The sequence below is a fragment of the Boleophthalmus pectinirostris genome, unplaced genomic scaffold (genome assembly GCF_026225935.1).
Source record: "Boleophthalmus pectinirostris isolate CB_2022bp ecotype Guang Dong unplaced genomic scaffold, ASM2622593v1 HiC_scaffold_20, whole genome shotgun sequence".
Classification (NCBI taxonomy): domain Eukaryota; kingdom Metazoa; phylum Chordata; class Actinopteri; order Gobiiformes; family Gobiidae; genus Boleophthalmus; species Boleophthalmus pectinirostris.
The window spans coordinates 28,925,880-28,953,210 of NW_026571153.1; the positions used below are offsets into that span (position 1 = coordinate 28,925,880).

The following is a 27,331-nucleotide window of genomic DNA, read 5'->3' on the forward strand; positions in this document are numbered from 1 at the left end:
CATTATGTGTCTTATTTTTGTGCTATAAAAACACAACTAACAAATCTGGAGTTCCACATTTATTGCAAAGCTCCATTTTTATGTTTACACTGTTGACTGTCATAAAATCCTCCTGTCTGATTGGAGCTGGACTTGGCTTTTGCATGTTCAAGCAGCATTCTAAAAACATTAAAATATTCCAAATGTAACCAAAGAGACTGTTTTGTTTTTTTTATTATCATTTTTAAATAATAATTGCACGGAAGAGGAGTTGCATTATGATGTGTTTAGTGAAATGAATAGTATAAATAGGCTGCCATATGCACTTCTACTGCAGCAAATACATCTGATATACAACTCCATTTTGTGTAGGCTGAGTTAACAACATCAAAGTCTGAGCATGAAGTGTATTTTTAAATGAAGTGTTGAAGTGAAAGAGCTTGTGCCTGTAGTGAACACAGTGTGGACAGAGGCTGTGGGTTTTTCTCTCTCACACAGACTGCACCACACTGGCCTCTGTTTCTCTGCAAACCGTCTTTGTGTTGTTTATTTGTGAGTTGTTTTCAGATTCTAGGAGGTGGTCCTGTCACGCTCTCAGAAATGTACATTAAACCACTTTGTGCCTCAACCCCCCAGTTCATTATTGACATTTCTCTGAGGTTAACGCTGGCATCATCCAACTATTATTACAGAATTTGTTCTTCTGAAACATTATCAGTTTTCTTGGTCATTTCAGAATCGGTCTGCTACACTCTTCTAATTTTTTCTCAGCCAGCCTGTCCTTCTTACGTCCTATTTAAACCTCCTTGTGTGGAAGCAGAGTCAGTCTCGAATAATCAATACTAACGTGAAGTGTATTCAAGTTCACCGCGTCCTGGACTGATGGTAAATAAACTTCTCCTGCCTCACACTCCAGAGTCTCTGCCTTTGTATAACTATTCTTTAGGACAACACTAAGGCTGCTTTCAGACTGCAGCCTGAAGTGACCCAAATCCGATTTTTTGGCCTCTATGTGACCTGTATCTGATCTTTTAATGACAGTCTGAATGACACAGATCTGATTTTTTCAAATGTGACCCAGGACACTTGGATATGTGCTCCTGAAACTGATACATATCTGATCTTTTGACATGTGACTTCAGTCTGAACGGCCAAAGCGGATTCATCTGACCTACACGTTATCAACAAGCCACAAACGTCACTATTCTGCGCTGAAGTCGGTGAAAATTGTTAATGAACTCCATGTCACTGAAGTGAAGCACATCACCACTCACCACTCTTGGCTACGTCTCCACATCCACATGTTCCTTTCAATGGACATCGCTGCCGCTGTCCCACAAAACACCACGACCAAAAAACCTCATCCTTTTCCTTCTCAATCTCCTCCTTAAAACAACAAGAGGAACTTTAAAATCTCCAGGTGCTCAATGCTGCGTCCATGTTTGGACAACTTCTGTAAACACAGAGCACGCTCACTGCGGTTGACGTCGTCGTGTCTCCAGTGCACATGCGGGACACTTTTGGGCCGTTTAATGTTCACACTGGAGTCACATACAAGTCACATTTAATTGGAAATGTGAACAACCTCACAAAAACATCGGATTTCACAAAAAAATCGGAATTGAGCGTTAAAGCCCTGCAGTCTAAATGTAGCCTTATTTTCCTTAACACTTACAGTGGAGAAAAGTTACAACTGGATAAACAGCACAATCTTCTACACCTTTTAAATGCAATATTATTTGAACGTTACTTGGCTCTGTCATTGTAATAATATATCATTGTTAATAGATTTTTAACATTAAAGCTTCATTATGTAACCTCTGGTCCACCACCTGCTTGTATGTGATGCCAACAGGCCAAGCTACAGGTGAGATGTTTGGAGTAAGAATGCACCTCAGAGTAAGAGTGCATGTTTGTCAAAGTATTCTCTGGGAATTCCAGGTGCCACAGGGGGGCACCAGAGGCACAAACTGTTGTTGTGTCCTTAGGAAAAACACTTCAACCACATTGTATGAAAGTGGTGTGCGTGCGCGTGTGTGTGTGTGTGTGTTGGTGGTTGGAGGGGCCAATGGCACAGATTGGCAGCCTCGCTTCCGTCAGTCTGCCCCAGGGCAGCTGTGGCTACAGTAGTAGTTTACCACCGTTGAGTGAATGAATAATGAAGTGTAAAGTGCTTTGGGCGTCTTGAAAGGCGCTGTATAAATGCAATGATTAATTATTTAATAAAAGTTTATGTGCAGCACTGTTTGGAAAATGAACCTGCCATTTGATATTCAACACTGTTCTCTAGTTTGACTTTTTGTGCTAGATTTTCCAGTGACATTTTGTTGAGTGCTTTCCAGGGAGGAGCTTTTCTAATTTGTCTTGATCTGTGGACTGAACCCATGATCCTAAGTATTTGAACTTCTTCACTTCCTCCAGAGGTTTTGATGGTCCTGAGGGGAGAGTGAGGTGCTTTACTGACCATGTCTAGATAAAACAAAGTCATAGACGTTGTGTGTAATGTATCTAACATATGTGTCCACTAGATGGAGCTACATGTCCAGTCTGTGATCATCTTGTATCTTGTATCAAACAAACAAGTCTTTGTATTTGAGGCATGATGAGAGTTACTAGATTGAATTGATCTGGGAAAAAATACATTTAAATAAATGAACAAAAAGGAACAGCACCACCAAAGCTGTGTCTGTTTGTGTGACAGGATCTTTGTTCATAGAGAGATCTTCATGCAGTGGACACTGAATGTATTGATTCTGCAGAGTGACGTGTACAAACGTATTGAGAGGAGAGTCCACAGACATTATCAACACCCAAGGCCACTTAAGACATCTCTAACATCATCTGCAGCTGAGTGGGTAAAAAAACTATAGAAAAAAGGAGAAACAAAAAGCAACGGCAGACTAGGAGCTCTCTAAAGCAGAGGTGTCCAAACTTTTGACTGAGGACCACCGGTGGAAACATATGAGTCTTTCAGTCGGAAGCATTTACACTGTTTTTACAGAGACACGGCGCCTTTAAAAAGGTTCATTTTAGGCCTCTTTAACAATATAATGTGATGTTATATATATTCATAATGTAATGTCAGCATTATTTTACTAAATCAATAGTTTACTTTTTGATTAGGCTGACAATAAATGTATATTTCAATTATAAATGATCAGTGTCAAGACAGAGAAATATAAAGTTAGAAAATTATTTCTAAATTGTGCCTAAGAAACAACAGTGCAATGAGAGAGTTTTCTAAGCTTCAGTGCTCTGAGCATGTGCAGTAGTGCACAGACGCAAATCTCTCCAGCCCCAAAATACACTTGTGCACTGATTTGAGCTTGAGACACTCTTCAAACCACATCAGTCCACATTCAGCCCCCTCCATCTGAAACCTGCTCCTCAAGCTGCTCCTCAGCTCAGCCAGTGCCACGATGAAAATATACAAGCTTCTCAGACATTATCTGAGCAAAATATCAAATCTTAATGCAGTAAAATGAGATTTTAAAGTGACCTCCAAAACATCAGGTTCAGTATTGGATGCAGCTACAGAAAAGTCTGGTTAGTCAAATCCACACACTTTTACTTTACTGATCTGATGCAGAACATGTGAGAGTTGTGTTTTGATCTGTTCAGATGTTGAAGTGATTGTGTGTGGTGAGGCCAACTCCTGAAGAGCTCAGACATCTGACCTGTCACCTTGACAACCCCCAACAATAAACACATGTATATCATCTAGAGGTGAAAGCCACTTCCACTGTGCTAGAGCACAGATCTCAGATAACACAGTGACTCTCAGTCTAGTTGGTTAAAGTGATTGTGGTTAATGTGTTGCACTTCCAAAGCTCTCTGTGCTCGTACACTCGTGACAAGGACGTTCTCACAGACACAGTGAGTCAATAGAGCTGAGCAGCAGGTAAAGTATGACTTACTTCACCAAATATAACGGGCCTATAATCCACACTAATGTTTTATACCATTCACATTGTGTCTTTCAGTAGTTCAACTCTTGAGTTTGCAGCGGTGTGTGTTTGTGCAACAATGAACTTCACATGGACTTTATTTGTTCTCTCATGTGAGTGTTGGAATTGTGTTCAAAACTGATGTTTTTACTCAACCATTTTAATTTGAGTGTGTATTTTTGTCCAGGCTTCCTCTCGTACACATATTCTCACTTGACCAACACTGAGGTCCAACGAGGAGCAGAAGCTTCTCTCTGTTGTGCCGTTCCTCCTTTACTTTTTCCTGTTCACATATCTTGGTTCCACATGAACGACGACACAACTCAGATCTGCTCAATGTTAGATTCAAAAAGTAAAGTTACATTCTACAGCGGTGCGCACAAAGAGAAATACACAATGACATTAAATAATTCAATCACATGTCTCACAATCCAGAAAGTGGATTATTCTGACTCTGGATTGTACTTCTGTGGTGAAAAAATGAACAATAAATCTGTCATCTTTACGGCGGTGGTTTTAAAAATTCAAGGTAAGTTTGCTTTTGGAACATGTTCTTTTATATATAACATATATTTACATTTTTGAACCAAACTAAATCTGATTCACAGGAAGAGTTCTGGAGTTAAGGGCACAGTTATCGACATATTATTTTGTAAAATAAGCATTACATATTTATTAAAGTTGAGACTGTTGTTTCCGACCTGACCTTCGTTAAATAAACACAACAGACAGTTCAAATTCCAAAATGTGGTGAATGGGGGGAACAGCTTAACAGTAAAATTACCAAATGTTTTGCTTTTTGCACAATTAAAAAATAAATAAATAAATAAATAAATAAAAATAATAATAATAATAATAATAATAATAAAGTGTCACACTTCAGGACAAATATAAAAAGTGTTACATCCTCTAAACGTCTTGTGATTTTCAACTCCCTTTGACATATTTGTTTCTTTTCCAGTAGAAAACAACACCAAACTATTCAACCCAGTCATTATTCCAGTCATGTCTGGTGTAATTGTTCTTCTCGTCTTGCTTGTTGGTGGCCTTATTCTTAAAATTCATCAACTATCAAAAGGTAAGTAATCTTTTAAAAATGAATGTGTGTGTGTATTATTTATGTATTATTATATTGATATTTATTATTATATTGATATTTATTGATATTTATTATTATATTGAGTCTAGTCATTAGGGGCTACACTGTAAATAAATATTTGTTATAAGCTAAATAGAAGTAAAATGTTTCTTCTTGTGGGAGATGGTTCCTCCTCCTCAGCTCACGTACTTGCTGGGATGTGAAGAATATTAAAGTCATCGATAACTGTGATTATTCAGGTCACAACAGACCGTTTAAAACTCTGTCATCAGAATGTTCAGAGTCTGGAATAGAGGCAACTGCAGCCAAAGTGAAGCAGACATAATATATTTTATAATATATACATAATATATTTTATAATATATACAGAATATATTTGATAATATATACAGAATATATTTTATAATATATACAGAATATATTTTATAATATATACAGAATATATTTTATAGTATATACATAATATATTTTCACCGATGAACAGAGCTGAATGTGAATGGTTACGGCATTCTGACAAGAAGAAAACAATTTATCTTTTTCAAGGTACATGTGTGAGTTAATTTTCTTCCCTTTAAGAAGGATGGAAAAATAAAATAAAAAATAAAACCTCAAAATTGTATTTAAAATTCTGAAAAAGTATAATTTATGATGAAATGTGTAATTTGTCTGTAGATGAACACTTCATTTTTGTTTCTTGTTGCCTCCATTTCAGAATTTAGAATATTTTTGTTTGCACATTTAAGGGCTTTGTACAATAATAGTACAAGATGACAGGTCTTGATTATTTATCATCAAAATTAAGTCAGTAATTACACTTCATGTAGTGCATTTTGTTCTGTTTATGTCACTTCAAATTGACTTTATCCTTCAGACAGTTCATCAACATCAACCAGGTCACAGAGTGAAATCTAAACTGTTCTTTCATTCCATTACTGATGAAGGAACATTTTAGAGTTCGCTGTGTGGTCCTGGGGTCAATAATTCTGAATAATCTTTAAATTATGGTGTTTTTTTTTTTTTTTTTTTTTTCACAAAAATCATAAAACTCAGATTTGATGAGGAGCTCGATGCTCGATTTTCTCCTTCATATATATATATATATATATATATATATATATATATATATATATTATATATATATATATATATATATATATTAATATATATATATATATATATATGATATGATATTATTTTATTTTTATTATTTTCAAATTAAGGGTACATTCCCACCCCATCCCTTTGTTTCATCCATATATACAACCATTTAAACATAAACATAAAAACAAAAACATAAAACTCCTAAAGGTTATTATAAAAATCAAAAATGGAGACAAAGTAAAACAGTAATGATAATTTAATTTAGAATAAATAAATATAATAATAATAATAATAATAATAATAATAATAATAATAATAATAATAATAATAATATAATAATAATAATAATAATTTAAGTTAAGACAGATAAAAGTTTCAATTAAAAGCTAAATTAAAAAGATAGGTTTTGAGCTTACTTTTAAAAATATGAACACTCGCAGCGGACCTCAGATCCTCAGGCAGACTGTTCCACAAACGGGGGCCATAAAAGCTGAATGACGCCTCACCGTGAGTTTTAGTCTGGACTCTTGGGACAGTTAAATGAAGACTACCTGAAGACCTGAGAGTCCGAGAGGCTCATATGATAAAAGCAGATCAGATAAATAAATAGGACTAAGACCATTAAGAGCTTTATAAACTAATAAAAGAACTTTAAAATCTATCCTGAAGCTCACAGGAAGCCAGTGCAGAGACTTCAGTACTGGGGTGATGTGCTCTCGCTTCCTGGTCCTTGTCAGCAGTCGTGCTGCATATATATATATATATATATATATATATATATATATATATATATATATATATATATATATATATATATATATATATAATATATATATATATATATATATGATAATGATATAATTTAATTTTATTTTTATTATTTTCATTAAGGGTACATTCCCAAAAGAGAAGAAGACCAAGAAGATAATAAGGTAAACATGTGTGCCTGATAAAACATTCATTGCTTGATTGTTTTTTTTTTATACATATACATTTAAATAATCTGGATGTCATGATTAAATTGCAGAATTTTGAATCCACTGAACTGACGTATGCCAAAATCAATTTCCGAACAAAGAGGACTTTGAACAAAGAGCTACAACCCAATGTGTTGTACGAAGCCACGAGATAAACTCACCATGAACAGCCACTTCTGTCTAAACAATAATACTGTTTTTTATTGTTTTTTTGTGTGTGTGTGTGTGTGTGTGTGTGTGTGTGTGTGTGTGTGTGTGTGTGTGTGTGTGTGTGTGTGTGTGTGTGTGTGTGTGTGTGTGTGTGTGTGTGTGTGTGTGTGTTATCATCAGGCATAAATTGAAGCACAGTGCTGGTGGTTCAGAGCAGGTTTCGGTGCGAGTCGCGTGACCAGCGACATGTGGAAAAAACAAAGCCACAGCACATAAATAATTCTGTCTAACCACAGTGCACTTGATTTTAAACTTGCCTCAAATAAAACAGCCTTCCTGTTGTAATATGTCTCAAATACTGCATTATGTGTCTTATTTTTGTCCTGTAAAAACACAACTAACAAATCTGGAGTTCCACATTTATTGCAAAGTTCTTTTGTGTTCAAGTTCCATTTTTATGTTTACACTGTTGACTGTCATAAAATCCTCTTGTATGATTGGAGCTGGACTTGGCTTTTGCATGATCAAGCTGTATTCTAAAAACATTAAAATATTCCATATGTAACTAAAGAGACTGTTTTTTTATTGTCATTTTCAAATAATAATTGCATGGAAGAGGAGTTGCATTATGACAAAGTGAATTTAGTTTCCATACATAAATGACATTTTGTTTACCCATGTCTGATGATGTTATCAAGAGAAAAAACACTGGTTTTGTTCCAAATACAGGTCATATAGTGGTCATGTGTCTGCGGTGGACCACAGTCATCGTCTCTGACACATTTGTGCTTTAGACCTACACAGTTCCCCTGCACCAGCCTGCCTCAGCACGGGGAGACACTGGGGGTGGGGGGCACACACCATTTTCACAGGTAAACAGCTTGAGGAACAACACTCAGGAGCCTTCATCACAGAGACTAACCACGCCACAGCACTATGAAACAAACCACTATTCTACATGACAAATAATGCACATGAATTTTACACTTACACTCAGTATAAGTCACACCAGCCAAAAAATCCATAATAAAGAAGAAAAATACATGTAAGTCACACCGGACTATAAGTTGCACTTTATTTTAAAAAATCAGAGCTCAGGAACCGACATTTCCTGTTGAAAATCAAGTAATAACAATAGAAGAGAGAACAACAGACTGTTAACGTCACATATGAACAGTTCTTCAGATAAACTATAACATCAGCTACGTTCAGACTGCAGGTCTTAATGCTCAATTCCAATTTTTTTGTGAAATCCGATGTTTTTGCGAGGTCGTTCACATTTCCAATTAAATGTGACTTGTATGTGACTCCAGTGTGAACATTAAACGGCCCGAAAGTGTCCCGCATGTTCACTGGAGACACGACGACGTCAACCACAGTGAGCGTGCTCTGTGTTTACAGAAGTTGTCCAAACATGGACGCAGCATCGAGCACCTGGAGATTTTAAAGTTCCTCTCGTACTGGAGCCAGAACATGAACAACTTACTTGTTTTAAGGAGGAGATTGAGAAGGAGAAGGACGAGGTTTTTGGCCGTGGTGTTTTGTGGGGCAGCGGCAGCGACGTCCATTGAAAGGAACGTGTGGATGTGGAGACGGAGCCAAGAGTGGTGAGTGGAGATGTGCTTCACTTCAGTGCCACAGAGTTCATTAACAATTTTCTCCTACTTCAGCGCAGAATAGTGACGTTTGTGGCTTGTTGATAAGGTGTAGGTGGATGGATGAGCTTTGGCCATTCAGACTGAAGTCGCATGTCAAAAGATCAGATATGTATCGGTTAGGGTTCATATGCCTTTGAACGACTACTATTGGTATTTTTCAGATTGTAGAATGTGATGATGCCATATTCTCAAATGGAGGCAAGAGACAGTTAAATTCACAAATGTTGTACCTGATCTTTTTTTTTTTTTTTTTTACAAGAAATACAGTATATTAGAGCAGGTGAAACACTGTGTTGTCAAATTTGTGTATTTAGTAATATTGTATATTTAAAGGGATAGTTTGGAATTTTGGACATAGGGCCTCATTTCCATGTGAGCCAGAGTACTGTAGATATGTGGAGACACTTTTTGAAATAATCCATCCAGTCCTTGTATTTGCAGAGGTCGCTGGTGCTAGACTAGCGCAAGTCAATGGCCATAGTTATCCTGCCTCTAAAAACAGTCTTACCCACTCCACAAAACACCCAAATCAAATCTGTTATTACACCAGACTGTCCATGTGAAAGTCTGTGTAATTTTAGAAGTAAAACCAACCTTTCATTTGAAGAATTTCTGTCTGAGCAGCAGCAGTGAGTTGTTCTTCCTGATAAAAAGCTTGGCAGCAGCGGACTGATACCACATGGCACCAACTGACTCTGTAATAGTTTGTTTACCTGCAGCTGCCATAGCGACACATAGAGCACATGAATAAGTCTGTTCCCAGTTATAGCCACGGTTCATATCAACACAACAAACTAGAGCAGAGTAAAATTCTGCTGCTGATGAGAAAATAAGTCCCTCAACGTGCAAACGATTCATGTGATACAAGGTTTAATTTTACTTCTAAAATTTTATTTTATTTGACACAGACATTCACATGGACAGTCTTGTGTATTAATAGATTTACTTTGGGTGTTTTGTGGAGTGGGTAAGACTGTTTTTAGTGGCAGGCTAACAGTGGCCATTGACTTGCACTAGCCTAGCATCAACAACCTCTGCAAATACAAGGACTGGCATGGATTATTTCAAAAAGTGTCTCCACACGTCTCCAGCATTCTGGCTCACAAGGAAATGAGACCCTATGTACCAAAATTCTGAACTGTCCGCTTTAATGAATGTCATTATTACTATAAACCTTATTAGGGAATATCAGGCTCAAAATGCTCCCAAAAAGGGTGAAAATATTCTTTTTCTTTGCTGGCTCCAAAAAAAAAAAAAAAGAATCTCAAATAAAATGTTACGCAAACTCGCAATAACCTAAAACCACAAATGTTTTTGGGGAATCCATTGTGTTTCGCCGCCCTTATGTTTGAATCGTGTGCCAAATCCATGAACCACTTCCTGAAGCAGTCACATGGTACAAGCGGTTTGCGAGGCTTCTGAACGTCACCACATACGTCATCGATACAAGCCTCGATACTCGCTTCACCAAAGCCTTCCTGGATTACTCGACACACGCTTCAAAGGCTCGACACGGACGACACATCACTAGCACTAATCGCCTACTCACACACCACACTCACACTGGGTAAGATGGGTCTTGCCAAAGGACACAGCAACAATACGCAACTAGAATATGCACTGCTGGCCCACAACTAAGTCCAACTAGTTCAATAATAGACCAGGTTTAACATTTGTTCCTTTACATTTGGATATTTCATGGCAAAAAGTACAAAGGTAATCAAAGGAGACAACTGTTGAGAGTATGACATCATCACATTTTACAATCTGAAAACCAACATTGTGAGTTTAATGTCTTTTTTATTGCACAAAACACTTTGATTTACTTTCTGTGCCGATCCTGCCATATAAATAAATGTACCTTGCCTCACAACTGTATGGTTTACATTCATTTTTTTCCCCACGGTAATTCCCTCTGCTGCCACAAGATGGAGCCCTACAACGGATTCCAGTGTGGTTCAGATTCCTAGGATGTTCTAGGTGCAAAAGTCACAGTCCAGCTCCAAATCATATAAGAGGATTTTATGACAGTCAACAGTGTCTACAATAATGGAAGCTTGCACAGAAAAGAACTTTGCAATAAATGTGGAACTCCAGATTTGTTAGTTGTGTTTTTACAGCACAAAAATAATACACATAATGCAGTATTTGAGATGTATTACAACAGGAAGGCTATTTTATTTGAGGCAAGTTTAAAATCAGATGCACTGTGGTTAGACAGAATTATTTATGTGCTGTGGCTTTGTTTTTTCCACATGTTGCTGGTCACACAGCTCTCACTGAAACCTGCTCTGAGCCACCAGCACTGTGCACGGAAGCAACCCGTGTGATCAACGCCAACAGTCTTAATGATAATACACAATAAAATAATAAAACAACATAAGAAAATTTAGAGATGGCTACATGTATGTGTGTATGTATGTATGTGTGTATCTGTATGTGTGTGTATATATATATATATATATACTATATATATATATATATATATATATATATATATATATATATATATGGCACTGAATCTATAGTTGCAATCAAAATTATTCAACCCCCACTGCAAATTAGGTTTTTATTTGTAAAATGTACAAACTAGCAGATGTTTACAAAACAGAAATCAAACAAGAACAATTTAAACAGCTCAACACAAATTATATTACAAGTGTTTTTTTTTCCAAATTTAACATAAAATGCTTCTTTTAATGACTACTGCAGTGTCAAAATGATTCAACTCTTTCATGACAAGCATCTTTAGTACTTAGTAGAGCACCTTTTGCTGTTATGACCTGCTAAATGTGAGGCATAGCCAGACACCAGCTTCTGGCAGCGTTGCTGAGGAATCTTAGCCCGTTCCTCATGGACAAAGGCCTCTAGTTCATGAATATTCTTGGGTTTGCTTGCTGCAACCACCTTTTTCAAATCCCATCAGAGATTTTCAGTGGAGTTCAAGTCAGGTGACTGTGATGGCCACTGTAGTATCTTCCAGGACATCTTCTGAAACCAAGCCTTAGTGGACTTTGAGGTATGCTTAGGATCACTGTCCTGTTGGAAGGTCCAATGATGTCCAACCTTCAGTTTCCTCATAGATGGCATGAGATTTTCTCCCAGGATTTCCTGATACTTGATCTTGCCGTCCACATGCTGCAGGTTTCCAGAGCCAGAGGAAGTGAAGCAGCCCCAGAGCATCACTGAGCCACTGCCATGCTTCACTGTAGGCAGGGTGTTCTGTTCAGCACATCTTCATTTTAACTCCTCCAGACGTACCACTGATCCATAGACCCAAAAAGTTCCAAACAGAATCTCAAAACCTCTTTGGCTTATTTATATAGTTTTGAGCAAACTGGAGCTGACTTTTCTTGTACTTTTGGGTTAGTATTATCGGACATGGAACTCTCTCTGCCACCAGGTCTTGCTGCAGGTCTTTTGCAGTCAGTCGAGAGTTTCTTACTACCTGAATCCTCAGGACTCTGGTTGCAGCTGTTGATAGTTTCCTCTTTCTGCCATGTCCAGGTCTTGTAGCCACTGTTCCTTTAACTTTAAACTTTCAAACTCTGCTTCCCTCTAGAAACATTCAGTGCCTTTGCTATACTTCTGTATCATTTTCCTTGTTTGTGCAAGACAATGATCTCTTTTATGAACTTTTTGGACTATTCTATTGATTTAGCCATATTTCTAATGTAACGGTTGCAGATTCTTTGTCAGGCCGTATACAGAAGACAGGACACAATGTGGAGTCAGTCCACTTTATTCCTGTGACATATAAATACTCTATTAATATGTCTCTGGGTATCAGCACTGGCTTCCCTCTGCAAGAATGAAACCAGCACCATGAGATGGACGTTCATTTTCGCAGCATTCAGCACTAGGCTATGACATTAAGCGGTAACACTTTACAATATCTACACCTTATTTAGCCTTAATAAAGCATGAACAAAGGTTTAATTAATAATGAACAAAGACTTAATTTATAATGATTCACGCTTAGTAACTACTTAATTACTACCTTAATTCGCACTTGCACTTCATTTGCCTGTGCTGTAAATAGTTACTCATAATTATTTCATACTTAATTACTCATGTACTTACCATTTATTACATTTATTAATGATTAGTAAGCTATGAGAGAATGATTTACTAATAATTCAGTGCAATGATAATTCAGGCAGCTGTTATCTGTTAGTTAAGTCTTTTTGAGAGCTTTTCTAAAGTGAAGACAAATTATGCTTTATTAAGCATTTACTAAGCGTGAATCATTATTAATTAAATCTTTGTTCATTATTAATTAAGTCTTCGTTCATGCTTTATTAAGGCTAAGTAAGGTGTAGTTATTATAAAGTGTTACCCATTAAGCCGACTTTTACAATACAAATAAAATATACAAAACTCCAAACCAGCGCACCACAACACATTCACCACACGTGAAAAGATGTACCACCATGTGTATTTGTTTTTATGTTAAAAGTGCGCTGGTTTTGATCAAATATATTAGTTTTATCCTCAGACAGAACTTACCCTCTGCAGTCTCCAACAGGCTACTGAGAGGGGAAGTTGAACTATCAAAAAAAAAAAAAAAAAAAAAACATGTGGGAGTACTTCCGTTTTTCAAAATAAAACATTAAAACAATAAAATTCACATAAATTAAAATTAAACATAAAATAAAAAAAAATAAAAAATAGTAGCATGTGCATTTTTAACTCCGTTACACTGACATGCAATGAAATGTCAAACCATCAGCAGTCCAGATATTTGAAGGCTTCTATGTCCTGCACTTGATCGGTTACATCTGGATGTGCTTGAGCCCACATCTGATCTGCAAAGAATGTGCTCTTATGAAGAAATCTATTCAGAGGGTTGAATCATTTTGAGACTGCAGTCATTAAAAGTAGCATTTTGTGTTGAATTTGTAGAGACCACTTCTAATATTAGTTGTGTTGAGCTATTTCAGTTGTTGTTTGATTTCATTTTTATAAACAGCTGCTGGTTTGTACATTTTACCAATAAACCGAACGTGCAGCGGGGGTTGAATAATTTTGTTCGCAACTGTAGTTGGTAAAAGTGATTGTGGTTAATGTGTTGCATTTCCAAAGCTCTCTGTGCTCGTACACTCGTGACAAGGACGTTCTCACAGACACAGTGAGTCAATAGAGCTGAGCAGCAGGTAAAGTATGACTTACTTCATCAAATATAACGGGCCTATAATCCACACTAATGTTTTATACCATTCACATTGTGTCTTTCAGTAGTTCAACTCTTGAGTTTGCAGCGGTGTGTGTTTGTGCAACAATGAACTTCACATGGACTTTATTTGTTCTCTCATGTGAGTGTTGGAATTGTGTTCAAAACTGATGTTTTTACTCAACCATTTTAATTTGAGTGTGTATTTTTGTCCAGGCTTCCTCTCGTACACATATTCTCACTTGACCAACACTGAGGTCCAACGAGGAGCAGAAGCTTCTCTCTGTTGCTCCGTTCCTCCTTTACGTTTTCCTGTTCACATATCGTGGTTCCACATGAACGACGACACAACTCAGATCTGCTCAATGTTGGATTCAGAAAGTAAAGTTACATTCTACAGCGGTGCGCACAAAGAGAAATACACAATGACATTAAATAATTCAATCACATGTCTCACAATCAAGAAAGTGGATTATTCTGACTCTGGATTGTACTTCTGTGGTGAAAAAATGACCAATAAATCAGTCATCTTTACGGCAGCGTTTTTGAAAATTCAAGGTAAGTTTGCTTTTATTTTAAGACATTTACATGATTTGGAAGGACTAGTTAAATCATATTTTGCTTTCCCAGAAATTCTTTCCTTTAGAATATGATCCGTACATGAGAAATTTAGTTTGTGTGTGTCACAGATTGCCTGAAATCAAATCAGGATTATTTCTTTAATCTACGATTTTGAGTGCGCTTCAATTTATAATAAATTGTTCAACATTGTGTACTGTGGAGTGGCACAAAAAAAAAAAAAAGCATCACATGTGGTAATAACAAAACAGGAAGAAACTAAACTGTATTCAAGAGATCTGGAGTTAGGACAGTTATCAACAAAGATGTTTTATATTTGGCGAGGAGAAAATTCAGTTTGTCGACTGGACAAAAGTTAGTTTGGTTGAAGATGTTTGGCAGCTCATCCAAGCTGCTTCTTCAGTTCTGATCAGACGCTGGTGACACTTCCTTATATCTGTCTACAGGGAGGAGCGAACTACACTGAAAACAACACACACTTGTTTACAGTTTCTGTTCGTTAGTTCAGCCTATTGACCTGTACAGGGTGTGGGGTCTAATTAATGTAGCCCATCGATATAATATATTTGGATGAAATGTTAAATTACACAGTATTTATTAATTACAGTATATGCACTGCTAATTTATTAAATTTGAATGTAATAAAAATACACTGTAGCATCGAGAGCAGACATGAAATGAGTGGTGCCGATAGTTGGGGGTCCAGCCATAAAAGTATGTCAGACACGTCCATCCAGTTGTTGTGAGTGTGGCCTGCACTCCGGTGTTGTAGCCCTGCGTGCCTCGTATGTATTGAACTGCTTGGATAAAATAAACGTTGCAAAACGGAACTATTCGCCTGGATTATTTAAGAGTGCAACATTAACATAACAATTCATGGCCATAAAGGAGCTTCCCCACCTCTGGACCTGACCTGACTACACCTGTTCTCCTTTTAAATGGGCCTTCAACAAAACCAAGAGAACTTAAAAACTATTTAAGTACTACTACTACTACTACTACTACTATTCCTTACATGGCTGGTGTTTCTGAAAAACTACAGAGGATTTTCAGACCACATGAGATCCCGGTCTATTTCAACTCTACAAACACTCTAAGACAGAGACTGGTCCATCCAAAGGACAAAACACCGAGCCACAAACAAAGTAATGTGGTCTACTCCATTCAGTGCAGTGAATGCTACATTGGAGAAACTAAACAGCTACTTCACAAGAGGATGAACCAACACAGACGAGAGAGCAGCAGTGGACCTCAGTCTGCTGCACATCTCCACTTAAAAACCACGGGCCACTCATTTGAGGACAGTGAGGTAGAGATCTGAGCCAGAGAAAAGAATTAGTCTGAGAGGAGAGTGAAAGAAGTCATTTTTGTTAAGATAGAGAATCCTTCTCTAAACAGAAATGGAGGCCTCAGACACCATCTGTCTCCTATTTACAAGTCCATCCTCAAACCTAAATCAAAACAAACAAGAGAACAACAGGTGTAGTCAGGTCAGGTCCAGAGGTGTGGAAGCTCCATTATGACCATGAATTGTTCTGCTAATTAGACCCCACACCCTGTACAGGTCAATAGGTCAAACAAACAGAAACTGTAAACAAGTGTGTGTTAGTTTCAGTGTAGTTAGCTCCTCCCTGCAGATACAGATATAAGGAAGTGTCCACCAGCGTCTGACCAGAACTGAAGAAGCAGCTTGGATGAACTGCGAAACGTCTTCAACCAAACTAACTTTTGTCCAGTCGACAAACTCAATTTTCTCCTCTACATGGATTCTACCTTTGGACGACTGAGGGATTCTTTTCACGTTTTATATAGATATAAAAAGTAAAATTGAAAGTTTAAACCCAACTTGACCTTAAATAAGCATGATTATAATGACTAGAAAGTACACGAAAGTACTTGTGAAGAGCTTTTTTGACTTGTTTTATGTGTACTTTTCTTTTCTTGTCACACAGCAGGACAAAACTAAAAGTCTTACACCTTCAAATGTAGTATCGATTGTGACTTTCAACGTCTAACTTTGTCATATTTTGTTTCTTTTAACTAGAACACAGCCTCAACATGTTTCTTCCAATCACGTCTGGTGTATTTGCTTTTCTCGTCTTGCTTGTTTGTGGCCTTATTCTTAAAATCCATCAACTATCAAAAGGTACATATGTTTCAACAATGAATTTATATTTAATTTGCATTTATTTAATTTTACTCATATCAACTAAATTATTTTGTCATTAAGAGCACATTCCCAAAGACAGATCAGAAGATAATAAGGTAAACATACATTGCTTGATTGTTTTTATACATATACATTTAAATAATCTGGATGTCATGATTAAATTGCAGAATTTGGACTCCACTGAACTGACGTATGCCAAAATCAATTTCCAAAAAAAGAGGACTTTAGACCAAGAGCTACAAACTAATGTGTTGTACGAAGCCACGAGATAAACTCACCATGAACAGCCACTTCTGTCTAAAATTGCACATGTAAATTTTCTGTTATTAAAGCTTTAAAACAAAGACCATAACTGGTGTCTATTATTTACACGTTTCTTTCATGCACTGTGCTTTTAGTGGTTAAAAGCAGGTTTCGGTGCATGCTGACACAAATATTTCTCTCAAACCTAACAGCTTATCTGATTTCAAACTTCCTTCAGATAAAATAGCCTTCCTGTTGTACTTCATCTGAAAATACTGCATTGTTTGCTTTATGTCTGAGCTGTAGGAACGGTTAAGAACTAACAACAAATCTGGTTTATTTCCTGTTGATTCGTATTGTAAGTTGAAGGTTATTTCTTATAGTGAGAGTGTTACAGGTGAAATAAAAAAAATAACAAAAAAACCCCAAAAAAACGTGGAATTCACTATCACTTCTACACAGATGATTGTCAAATTTACCTGCTACTTAAAAAACTTGCTTCTGCCTCACACCTCTGCTTCAGCATCTTAGGGTCTGTTTATGTCAGATTCTTTAGTTCAACCAAACTAGAAAAGATGAGTGGACATGCAGTCAGTTAACAGTTTTTTGGTTTTTATTTGGTGAAGCACAATATTTAAAATAAGAATAAAATAGAGTATAAAATGGATAAAAGAATCCTAAAAAAAATGATGTAATAAAAAATATTATTTTAAAAATCCAGTTCGGTTAAAATCTGAATTAAAATGGGTTGGGTGCTGCAGTCACTGTTTGAAGGTCCGTGCGGATCTGGCGAGATTAGTCCCTTTGCCATGCCACGTAGTTGACTGTAAAAACTAGAGTAAAACAAAAGTCTTTCAGACTGCGACTAGAACTAGGACCGACTTTGACCAGCCACACGCACACCAGGGTCGACTGAGTGACGTCCCTTTACTTAGTTCTTTTTTGGTTGGTTAAAGCCACCACGTCCCCCACGTCCGGGCCACTGCATCCGCTCCGCCACGTGTCCTCCGTCTCCCGACGCCGCACTCGACAAAGGCTAGAGAAGGACAGAACATGCCTTTAATTTCTCGCCAGGCCAGTGGTTAACTCACACACACACAGATTAGCTGTGACACTTCCCTGTACTTAGTTCATTTAGGCGTTGTATCCGTGCCGCGTCTGTGCACATGGTCCCATCCTTGCTTCCCGTTGAGCTCCGGTGTGTCGAGGTCGAGCCGCTGCAGAAACGGAGTGCCTCTTAGCTCTGGTCTGATCTACTGTCCGGCCACACGCACGCCCACAAGGTCCCCCAGATACATCCCTTTACTTCACTCTTTTCAGGCGTTGTATCCATCCTTGTCGGCACATCCCTCCGCCTAGTCCAGTCTCGCCCGTTCCCGCTGCACCACCTGTTCGCGTTCCCGCTCCTTCACCTCTCTTGCCCCGTCTCTTCCGTTTCCGGTGTCATGCAAACACGCCACAGGTCTGCCTCCCACTCATGCCTTCTGTCTGTCTTTTCAAGCCTCTGCTGCTACGGCCACAGCCAATAATATTGGGTGGGAGAGAATGTTCAATTAGTTCAGTCCATCCAGTCCTTCACTCCAGTATATAAAAAAACACATCAAAACTAAAATCACCACAAATAAAACCACTGCAAATGAAACACATACAGAGTAAAAAACAAGGGCTCTTCTCACGTTTGACATATACAAGAGAACGCTTGTGGGTAAACACGACAAAATATTTTAACAGAAGTGCCTTTCGTTTAGAAGGTGACGGCGTTTTGGGGGCTTAAAAAATGTTTAAAAAATCTAAAACCACCCTCCAGAGTGGAAAAAATTAATATGCTCTGCTGTAGCATTTCTGTCTACACTGTCAGAGACGCAAAACTCTGGTCAGATCTGCATCCGCGTTTACGTCACATACATACAGTACAAAGAAACAAACATGGGATCGTTTCCCTGCATCGAACCTTCAAGCTGCTCTGACTAATAAACTTACAGGAGGCTCCCAACAAATGTAGAGAATCTGCAGAATCTGTGAACAGTGTTTGCACGGCCTAGCGCCCTCCTACCTCACTGACTTGATCCACCCTTACGCCCCGTTTCACACTCTCAGGTCTGCAGACTAACTCCAGCTCGCCGTCCCAAAAACTAAACGTAAGCTTCGTGGGGACCGTGTGTTTTGTGTTGCTGCCCCATGGCTCTGGAACCAGTCGTCGTTAGAGATGAGGAGGACTCTGTACCTGTTTTTAAATCACTCCTAAAAACACACCTTTTCTTACTGGCTTTATACATATACATTTTTTGTTGAGTATTTTACTGTTTTCTATGTTTTTTTGTAGTTGTATTGTGTTTGTACTATATATTTTCTTCTGCTGTGATTGTCATTGTCTGTTCTGTGTTTGTGTCAGCACTTTGGCCTACTGTAAAGTTTTTAAGTGCTTTTTAAATAAAGTTGGTATGGTAAATGAATAAAATAGTAATAAATACATTTTGTACCTCCTCCTGTGAGACATCAAGTGTATCCAAACCATCCAGACCGACTGTGTGGAAGAACAAGAGACCAGAGTCTGTCTTGAGCTTTTATACTGTGGGGTCAGGCGCCCCCTGATGGCGAACATTACAAACTGCCATAACCTGCACATTCATACCACCGCACGCAGCAGAAGTATTCACAGTCAGTCTTCACATTGTAATCAATTTTGGCAATATTTATTGTCATTTTAGAATATTAACTGGGGATGAGGAGATGCATTACAATCCATTTATATTAAAACCATGCACAGAAGTATAAAAGAATCTCCCAAACCTTGGTTCTATTTATTTATGTATTTAATATGGACACAGTAAGTGCATTGGATTAGATCAGTGGTCGCCAACCTGTTGATCATGAGCGACAGGTTGATCTTTGCTGTGTCCCCGGTAGATCTCGAGCCTAAATTCAACAATTTGTGACTGCAAAGTGACAAAGTTGGAAGTGTGTGAGTTTGATAATAAGAGAACTCCACTCAATAACCCTTTAGATACACTGTTAATGCTGTTTAATGGTCAGATTTGCACTCTTTTGGTTGTTCGCACTGCATGTGATTTGCATTTTGTTTGTATTGCAATTGCAAATTTTTTCTTGCAGTGAGTGTTTTAGTCTAGCCTGATTTATCAGCAGTGTTGGGAGTAACGCGTTATAAAAGTAACGAATTACAGTAATGCATTACTTTTTGCTGTAACGCAGTAATGTAAGGCATTACAGGGGAAAAAATAGTAATATTTTACTCGGTACAAATGTGAGTAACGCGCGTTACAATGTTGTTGTTTTTTTAACCTGGATTGAAGTGGTGTTTTTTTCTTCATACAAATTCGCTAAAATCACCTTGATATCAGCAGCGGTGAAACGCCGGAGATGCTCCTCGTAGACCTTCAGGTAACCGCGGGCGAAAGGACTGACAAAGAACTCCACGCTGTTTAGACCTGGTTTAGACCTGGGTCAGTTCTGGTTTAGACCTGGTTTACACTTGTCCCTCCCTCTATTGCAGTTCATTTTTCGCGGTCTCGCAGATTTTTTTTTTGTGTGCAATTTTGCATGCCTTTTTTTTTTTTACATTGTATGAATGCGTATTGCGTTCCTCCCGCTGCGTCCTGACTGGCCAAGGGACTCCTGTCTCCTGTACAGTACAGAATGTGTTCAGCTGCCAAATTTAAATACATGTTCAGTTGCAAGTTTTCTCCCCGACGAAACCCACAACGTCGACGAAACGTTCTGCACCGACAAAGGCTCCTGCGCTCGCACCCAAAAGACAGAGGAAGATGCAAACCATCACACAAAAAGTTGGACTTCTGGACACGCTGAAGGAAGGTAGAAGTTACGCGCTGTAACAGAGTCTTGCACCGGCTCGGGTACCTGCAAATAGTTGCTGAAATCAGGACCTCGAGCCCGAGCAGCAGGGTCCATAAAGAGCGATCGGGTGACAGTCGCTCTTACCTCCGTGAGGTGCGGAGCAGAGCCGCTCCTTTCTCCTGCGGTCACCTCCGAGCTCGTCCCTACAGTGAGTCCTGTTTTAGTCCTAGTTCACTTCTGGTTTAGTCCTAGTTCAGTTCTGGTTTAGTCCTGGTTCAGTTCTGGTTTAGTCCTGGTTTAGACCTGGTTTAGTCCTGGTTCAGTCCATATACAGTGCAAAAGTTATTTTGGTGAGAGTAACTTAAAGTAATGCAATAGTAATGTAATGCCTTACATTTTAAATGCAGTAATATTGTAATGTAACGAATTACTTTGAAATGACAGTAATAGGTAATAAATAACGCATTACAGTTTCAAAGTAACTTGCCCAACAGTGTTTATCAGACGGTTTCACTTTGTGGAAAGTGTCTGCCCTCACAGCGTTAGGATTCGTTCGCTCGACAGTAGGTGGGTACTTTTTGATTTTTTAAAATTAAACCAATCACTGGTATTTGGTGCATTACATATCTCATGTATGTAATGCACCAAATCCCGTAGGAAAAAGGGCAATAACATCTTTAGGGAACCGTTGCCAACACAGAATGTCTGTCTTTGTCTACATCCATCTCGATGCTTTGTTTACTGTTGTGCTGTACCACAAAAGGGACCCAGACAGACTTGATGAGTTTGACGTCATGGGTTCACAGTTTACAGCTGATTGGCTGGTGCATGGTCTACAACTTCTGGGCTTCTTGAAAACCATTGAGTGTATTCTGATTCCGAACTAGTCACTGGAAAGAAATTAAATTAAGCAGAGATAACAGTTAAATTACCAAAACTGTCATTCTTTAATTAGTTTTCCTTAAGTTAAATATTACAAGATTGCAAAAATAAAGCGGTTTGGAACTATAAACATGATCATGTTTGTTGCTGTTATTTACATTTATGTTGGTAGATCTTGCTCTTTTCTTGGACCAAGCGTGGAGATCTTCTGCTGAAAAAGGTTGGTGACCACTGGATTAGATGTATTGTTTCAAGTGTTCATAGCACAAGTGCAAATTTTCAACATTGTCCGTAGGCGGCTTTTTAAACAGGTTTAGAGTTTGGGAAGTACATTTTCGATTCATTGTTCCCATAGACCAGAGGTGTCAAACTCATTTTCACCAAGGGCCACATTTGGATCATGTTTGTCTTCAAAGGGCCTGTTGTAAAGTTAAGACTGTAACAGCTACTCTGTATATGCAGTGTCGGTATGTTACAAATGAGAGACTTTAATTGATTTTTCATAATATTTATTTAAGTTTCAAATATTATACAATATTGAATTTATCTGTATTGATCTACTGATAAAGTTGAGACATTCACATTACTCCTTCAGTAACTTTAATTAAATTTAACAGATAACAAATAAGAAATTAACAAATCTTATCAAATTGATTTAATTTACTTCCCTCAGAACCTTTCTCATTCAGGGTGATCTGCTGAGAACTTGATAACAGATCTAACATAAAGTCTTCAAAAACTGTGTAATAAAAAAAAAAAAAATTTAGAAACGTTGTCAGTCTCACTATATTGGTCACATTATCACTGCTGCTCGCCTCTGAAGTCCAGTCCAGTAATCATGAACTGAAAATAAAAACACAATCAAACATTAAAGTAGAGATATTAATTTAAAAACATTATGTAACATGATGAGGTGCACTGTCAACATCAGCAGTAAAGGGATTTGCAAAGAGGGCAAATTCTGGCTGCTGCGCTCTGAAGTCAGAAAAGCGTCAGTCAAATTCAACCGAGCACATGAAAAAACTGAATATGAGGCTGAAATGCTCTGGCATACGGGAAAATGGACAAGATTGTCCTGTTCTAGTTGGGACTTCCAGAGTTCCAGAGTGAAGTTTCCGCTGGAACGCTGAGACTGAGTTGGACATCTGCGTGATGACTTGTTTGTGTCCCTGCAGTCTCTTATTCAGTTGGGCAAGATGCTCAGTTAGATCACACAACATGGCAAAATCACACAGACACTTTGGATCTGATAGTTCATACAAGACTTTTCCTTTGCTTTGCATGAAAAGTGCAATTTGCTCTATGAGCTCAAAAAATGGAGGACTGAGCTTCGAATGAGCCACCTTACTTCTGTGTGATACAGGACATCACCATGCTTAATGCCGATCTTTTGTAAAAAGTGCTGGAACTGGCAGTGATTTAGGCCACGCGCACAAATAAAGTTGATTGTTTTCATTCCAGTGGCCATAACATCCTCTATTTCCAGAACCTTTCTACACAGAGCCTCTTGATGGATAATGCAATGATAGGTTATCAGATGTTCAGGACAGTTTTTTTGTAGTATTTTCTCTTTTACCAGTCCAGTCAAGCCACACATTGCAGGAGCCCCACCAATCTCTCCCACGGTAATTTACAGCTAGTTAAGGACTTCTCCACCACCTCAAAAAATCTCCTTCCCTGTTGTTGTCCCATGCATGGAAACAATATCCAGCAGCTCCTCGGTGATAGACAGATCTGCCTTTATCAGATCTGCTGTGCTGCATCTGTGTTGTCTGTGCTTTCATCAATGGCTAATGAATAAGCCAGAAAACTGCTTGCATCGTTTGTAATCTGTGTTGTAAGATTCCCTGCTGGCTCTTTCACTCATCAGCAATGGTGTTTCTTGACAAACTGACATTTTTAAAGTCTGTATCTGGTCTGACCTGCTCACACACCTTCAGCATGCACTGTTTTATAAACACACCCTCAGAGAAGCACTTGAAGCGCGAGTGATTTCCTCTGCCACTATGAAGCTCTCACCTCTGCATCATTCTTGACTGTAGCTCTTGAAAACATATCCTGCAGCGATTTTAGTTTTCCTTTTAATTCTTGGACAACTCGTTGTTTTTGTTGGAGACTAAAATTAGCATACGTAGTTCCATGTTTTGTGTCAAAATGCCGACGTGTATTTTACACCTTCATTATGGACATTGTCTCGTTATATAAAAGACATACAGTTTATCTCCTTGAAGTATAAACATGTATTTATTTTCCCATCTTTCATGAAATAGCCGTCCTTCTGCATCAATTTTTCTTTTCTTGGACATTTTGGGGAGACTGTTGAGTTTTCTCAGCCAGAGCGTGTTGGGGACTCACAAGTGGGGAAACACCCCACTCTAGTGGCGGGATACAGTCACTTCATGGGGCATTATGGGAAATGTAGTAGCGGCACAGAATCACAACATAATAATAAATTATACTGTTTAACCCCTTGCGAGCCACATAAAATGGCTTAAAGAGCCGGATGCAGCCCACAGACCTTGGCCTTGCCACATGTGCCATAGACTTTCTGGGCTATTGAAACGTTAAATGCAAAGTTATTGAAACGTTTTGCATTTTAAACATGCTTTTTGGACTTTAAACAACGGTGTTATTGATATGGATATCGTTGGTTATCATCCACAATGCCTTTGAACTCTTAGTATTTGAATATTTCCAAAAGTCAGTGGGAAAAATGAATGGGGACTTTACTTCTAGAATCAGAGTGGACTTTGAAATGTTCGGGACTGTTGAGCTCCAAACTCATGATTTCCTTAACAGATAAAAAAAACAAAAAAAAAAACACTGATAACCCTCACCCTATCACAAGCACCCCTAACCTTAAGGCATGCTGTTTTAAAAGAAATGTAGAATTGTATTAGGCATCTCTTCTGACGAGTTGATTTTAATGGAGCGATTATGTTGTTTTTTTGACATTGTGCATTTGTGAGGTCCAGTGTTTTAGCCTCGTTTACAGTTTTTACACAAACTGACACTTTATTGACATACAAATATGCTGAATATTTACCACATGTACTATGTCACCAAACCAAGTAATAATAAAAAAGCTGTCACATGCATTTTAAGAGTTTCTATTTCTGTGATTTTAAGTAGGGCAGTAGGCAAGTAGGGGGAAAACAGACAAGGAAATGAACAAGGAAGTAAAAGGGTTGTATACTAGTTTAGATAAGGATAAATCATCTTATTGGCAATAAACAGCTGGACTTTAGTTGTTATTATCATAGTTTTAATGTAAAACGCCTTGAGTGCTGGACAGTCGTGGACAGTGACGCTCCAACCAAAACCTTGGATCAAAGTAAGTTTCATCTTTATTTCAAATACTGCTGAGTTTATGTGTTTTTAGAAGCTCTACCACTACTTCAAATGTGCTTTACATTGCATTATTCATTCATTCCAAACTCAGTGGTGGTAAGATACTATTAACGGTTTTGGTTACACTGCTCTTCCGAATATTGCTGCTATTTAAACATTGACGTCTAATTGTCGGTTTAGTGGCACTTTACTATTTTTCAAACATTCTGCTTTTCTGATATGAATAATATTAATGTGATAGCCTATTATACTTCGCACTCCCAGATATCATAAGATGCTTGGGTCAGTGCAAAGTTCTTGATCAGAGAATACTTCGGCCACAGAGTAAATCAGACAGTGGGAAAATGTCCTCACTGATAGTCGTGGGAAACAGTCATGCATTTTAAAAAGAGCATAGGCCAGCCTTAAGGAAAAATATCTCATCTAAAACGGAGGCTGCATGGGCCCTTTCATGACATTAGTGTTGGAATAGCAATACTAAAAAGTGTTGGAAAATCAGCACGTCTAAATAGAGACATGTCATAATGTCAGAATAGACGTGGAGCCCACAGTTTTCAGATTGCAGAATGTGATGATGTCATATTCTCACATGCCACTTAAATTCACAAATATTGAATCTGATCATTTTTATGAACATAACATTTGCTAAATTGCAACACAAACCTGAATTTTAACAATATTACTGTTAGCTGCTCCATCTGTATTGAATATTATTGGTCTATAGATGTTGTCATCTGATCCAATCACTAACTCACACCCCACATTCCTTAGATATTCATTAGATAAGCTCAGTCTTGCCTAAGAACACAATAAAAATATGCATTACAGCCACTTGGCCCATTACACCAGGGTTTCCCAAACTTTTTTTCTGGGGATCCATATTTGAAAAGTCACAAACCTTCATGACCCAAGTCAACAGACATTATTTATAAATCACAAAATAAAGGTGGATCTGAGCATTATTGAACATTAATGAGGATATTTTATTGTTGATTGAGTGATCATGTCTCTGAACAATTAGTATTACTCAAGTTTTAAACAATGAAAAACAGTCACTGAAGCAGCAATAAAAGGATCCAGAAGTCGACTATTTGGACATTAAATGTAGAACATTTCTTCTTCTTTTTAATATTCAGCTGAACCAGCAATATTGGAACAAAACAGTCTAAAACTGTATATTACAGACTTACATGCAGTTTGTGACAAGGCAACCCAAAAAAAATCTCTTGCGACCCACCTGAGGGTCTTTGGGAAACAATGTTCTACTAAGTCTAACTTTTCATATTTGACCTTACCAAGGTCAAATCAAAACAGGTAACACTTTACAATAACTAAGAGGCTTGATTCATAATGAACAAGTAGTTTACTAAAAATGATTCAGGTTTAGTAACTACGTCATTAAGGGATTAGGAGTTATGGTATTAATTAACCCAATTTCTTGCCTTGTATTTGAGCAAAGTTTGTCTTGCTCCAGTGCAGATATAATGTGTAACCAGCTCCTGATTCTAAAATAAGTCCATTATCTGCATCTAATCATGACGCATTTTATTGTCTGATAATCAGAAGTACACCTCTTTAAGTATTTACTACTAGGAATGTAACAAAAACCAATGAATCAATTAATCGCACGATAACTTTTAACAAGCTCGATAACTTTTACAGACGCGATCATTTCTATTTGTATGCTTGTTTGTTTTCCTCGTCTCTCTCACGCTCTCTACCAAAGAGACTGAACGTCAAAAGGCGTCTATCGCTCTACTGACTCCTCGTTTCGTTAGCGTAATGACGCTTGAACCAACGTGTCTGCATAGACTGTATAGACCATAGACTGTATGTATCTATGGTATAGATGGATTATTTGTTGACAAACACAGTGGAGGCGCATGCAGTCTGAGTGCAGAACTGTCTGCCACTGTCTGTGCAGTGAAAACACAACGCAGGCGCCACACTCAGAGCATCGAAACAGTTCATCACCATGTGACAAAACACGTCACTATGCCAAGTCAACACTAGTCAGTGGGATCTGTCTCAATGGCCACATGTGTTAAAGTCAGGCGAGTGAAATGCAAACAATGAGAAGTAATGGGTCAAACTCCAGCAGCCGACATACACCCACCCGATCCACACAACTAGCATAGCCCCTGGGAGCTGCCGAAATCCACTGAAAACCCACAAGACTCCAACACAATACGAGACAGGACAGCGGCTC

The 27,331-nt window shown here is 38.0% G+C and overlaps 2 protein-coding genes across 2 annotated transcripts; both read left to right on the forward strand.

The window, feature by feature from the left end:
* Positions 1-3,842: 3,842 nt before the first annotated feature.
* LOC129409657 (uncharacterized) lies at positions 3,843-7,580 on the forward strand. The gene is made up of 6 exons (XM_055156055.1): positions 3,843-3,880; positions 3,966-4,039; positions 4,114-4,455; positions 4,888-5,004; positions 7,018-7,058; positions 7,154-7,580. Exons 2-6 carry the CDS (start codon positions 4,006-4,008, stop codon positions 7,256-7,258), a joined length of 639 nt encoding a protein of 212 aa, XP_055012030.1. The 5' UTR covers positions 3,843-3,880; positions 3,966-4,005; the 3' UTR covers positions 7,259-7,580.
* A 6,456-nt stretch (positions 7,581-14,036) lies between these two features.
* On the forward strand, positions 14,037-17,117 carry LOC110168521 (uncharacterized). The gene is made up of 6 exons (XM_020933958.2): positions 14,037-14,067; positions 14,153-14,226; positions 14,301-14,642; positions 16,708-16,809; positions 16,894-16,928; positions 17,001-17,117. The coding sequence occupies exons 2-6, from the start codon at positions 14,193-14,195 to the stop codon at positions 17,103-17,105; spliced, it is 618 nt and encodes a 205-aa protein (XP_020789617.1). The 5' UTR covers positions 14,037-14,067; positions 14,153-14,192; the 3' UTR covers positions 17,106-17,117.
* Positions 17,118-27,331: the final 10,214 nt, after the last annotated feature.

Coding starts and splice junctions, on each gene's coding strand:
- LOC129409657 (XM_055156055.1), top strand. CDS start 4,006: ATGAACTTCACATGGACTTTATTTGTTCTCTCAT. Junction 4,456..4,887: donor GGTGGTTTTAAAAATTCAAG/GTAAGTTTGCTT, acceptor TTTCTTTTCCAG/TAGAAAACAACACCAAACTA. Junction 7,059..7,153: donor AAGACCAAGAAGATAATAAG/GTAAACATGTGT, acceptor ATTAAATTGCAG/AATTTTGAATCCACTGAACT.
- LOC110168521 (XM_020933958.2), top strand. CDS start 14,193: ATGAACTTCACATGGACTTTATTTGTTCTCTCAT. Junction 14,227..14,300: donor GACTTTATTTGTTCTCTCAT/GTGAGTGTTGGA, acceptor ATTTTTGTCCAG/GCTTCCTCTCGTACACATAT. Junction 16,810..16,893: donor AATCCATCAACTATCAAAAG/GTACATATGTTT, acceptor TTTGTCATTAAG/AGCACATTCCCAAAGACAGA.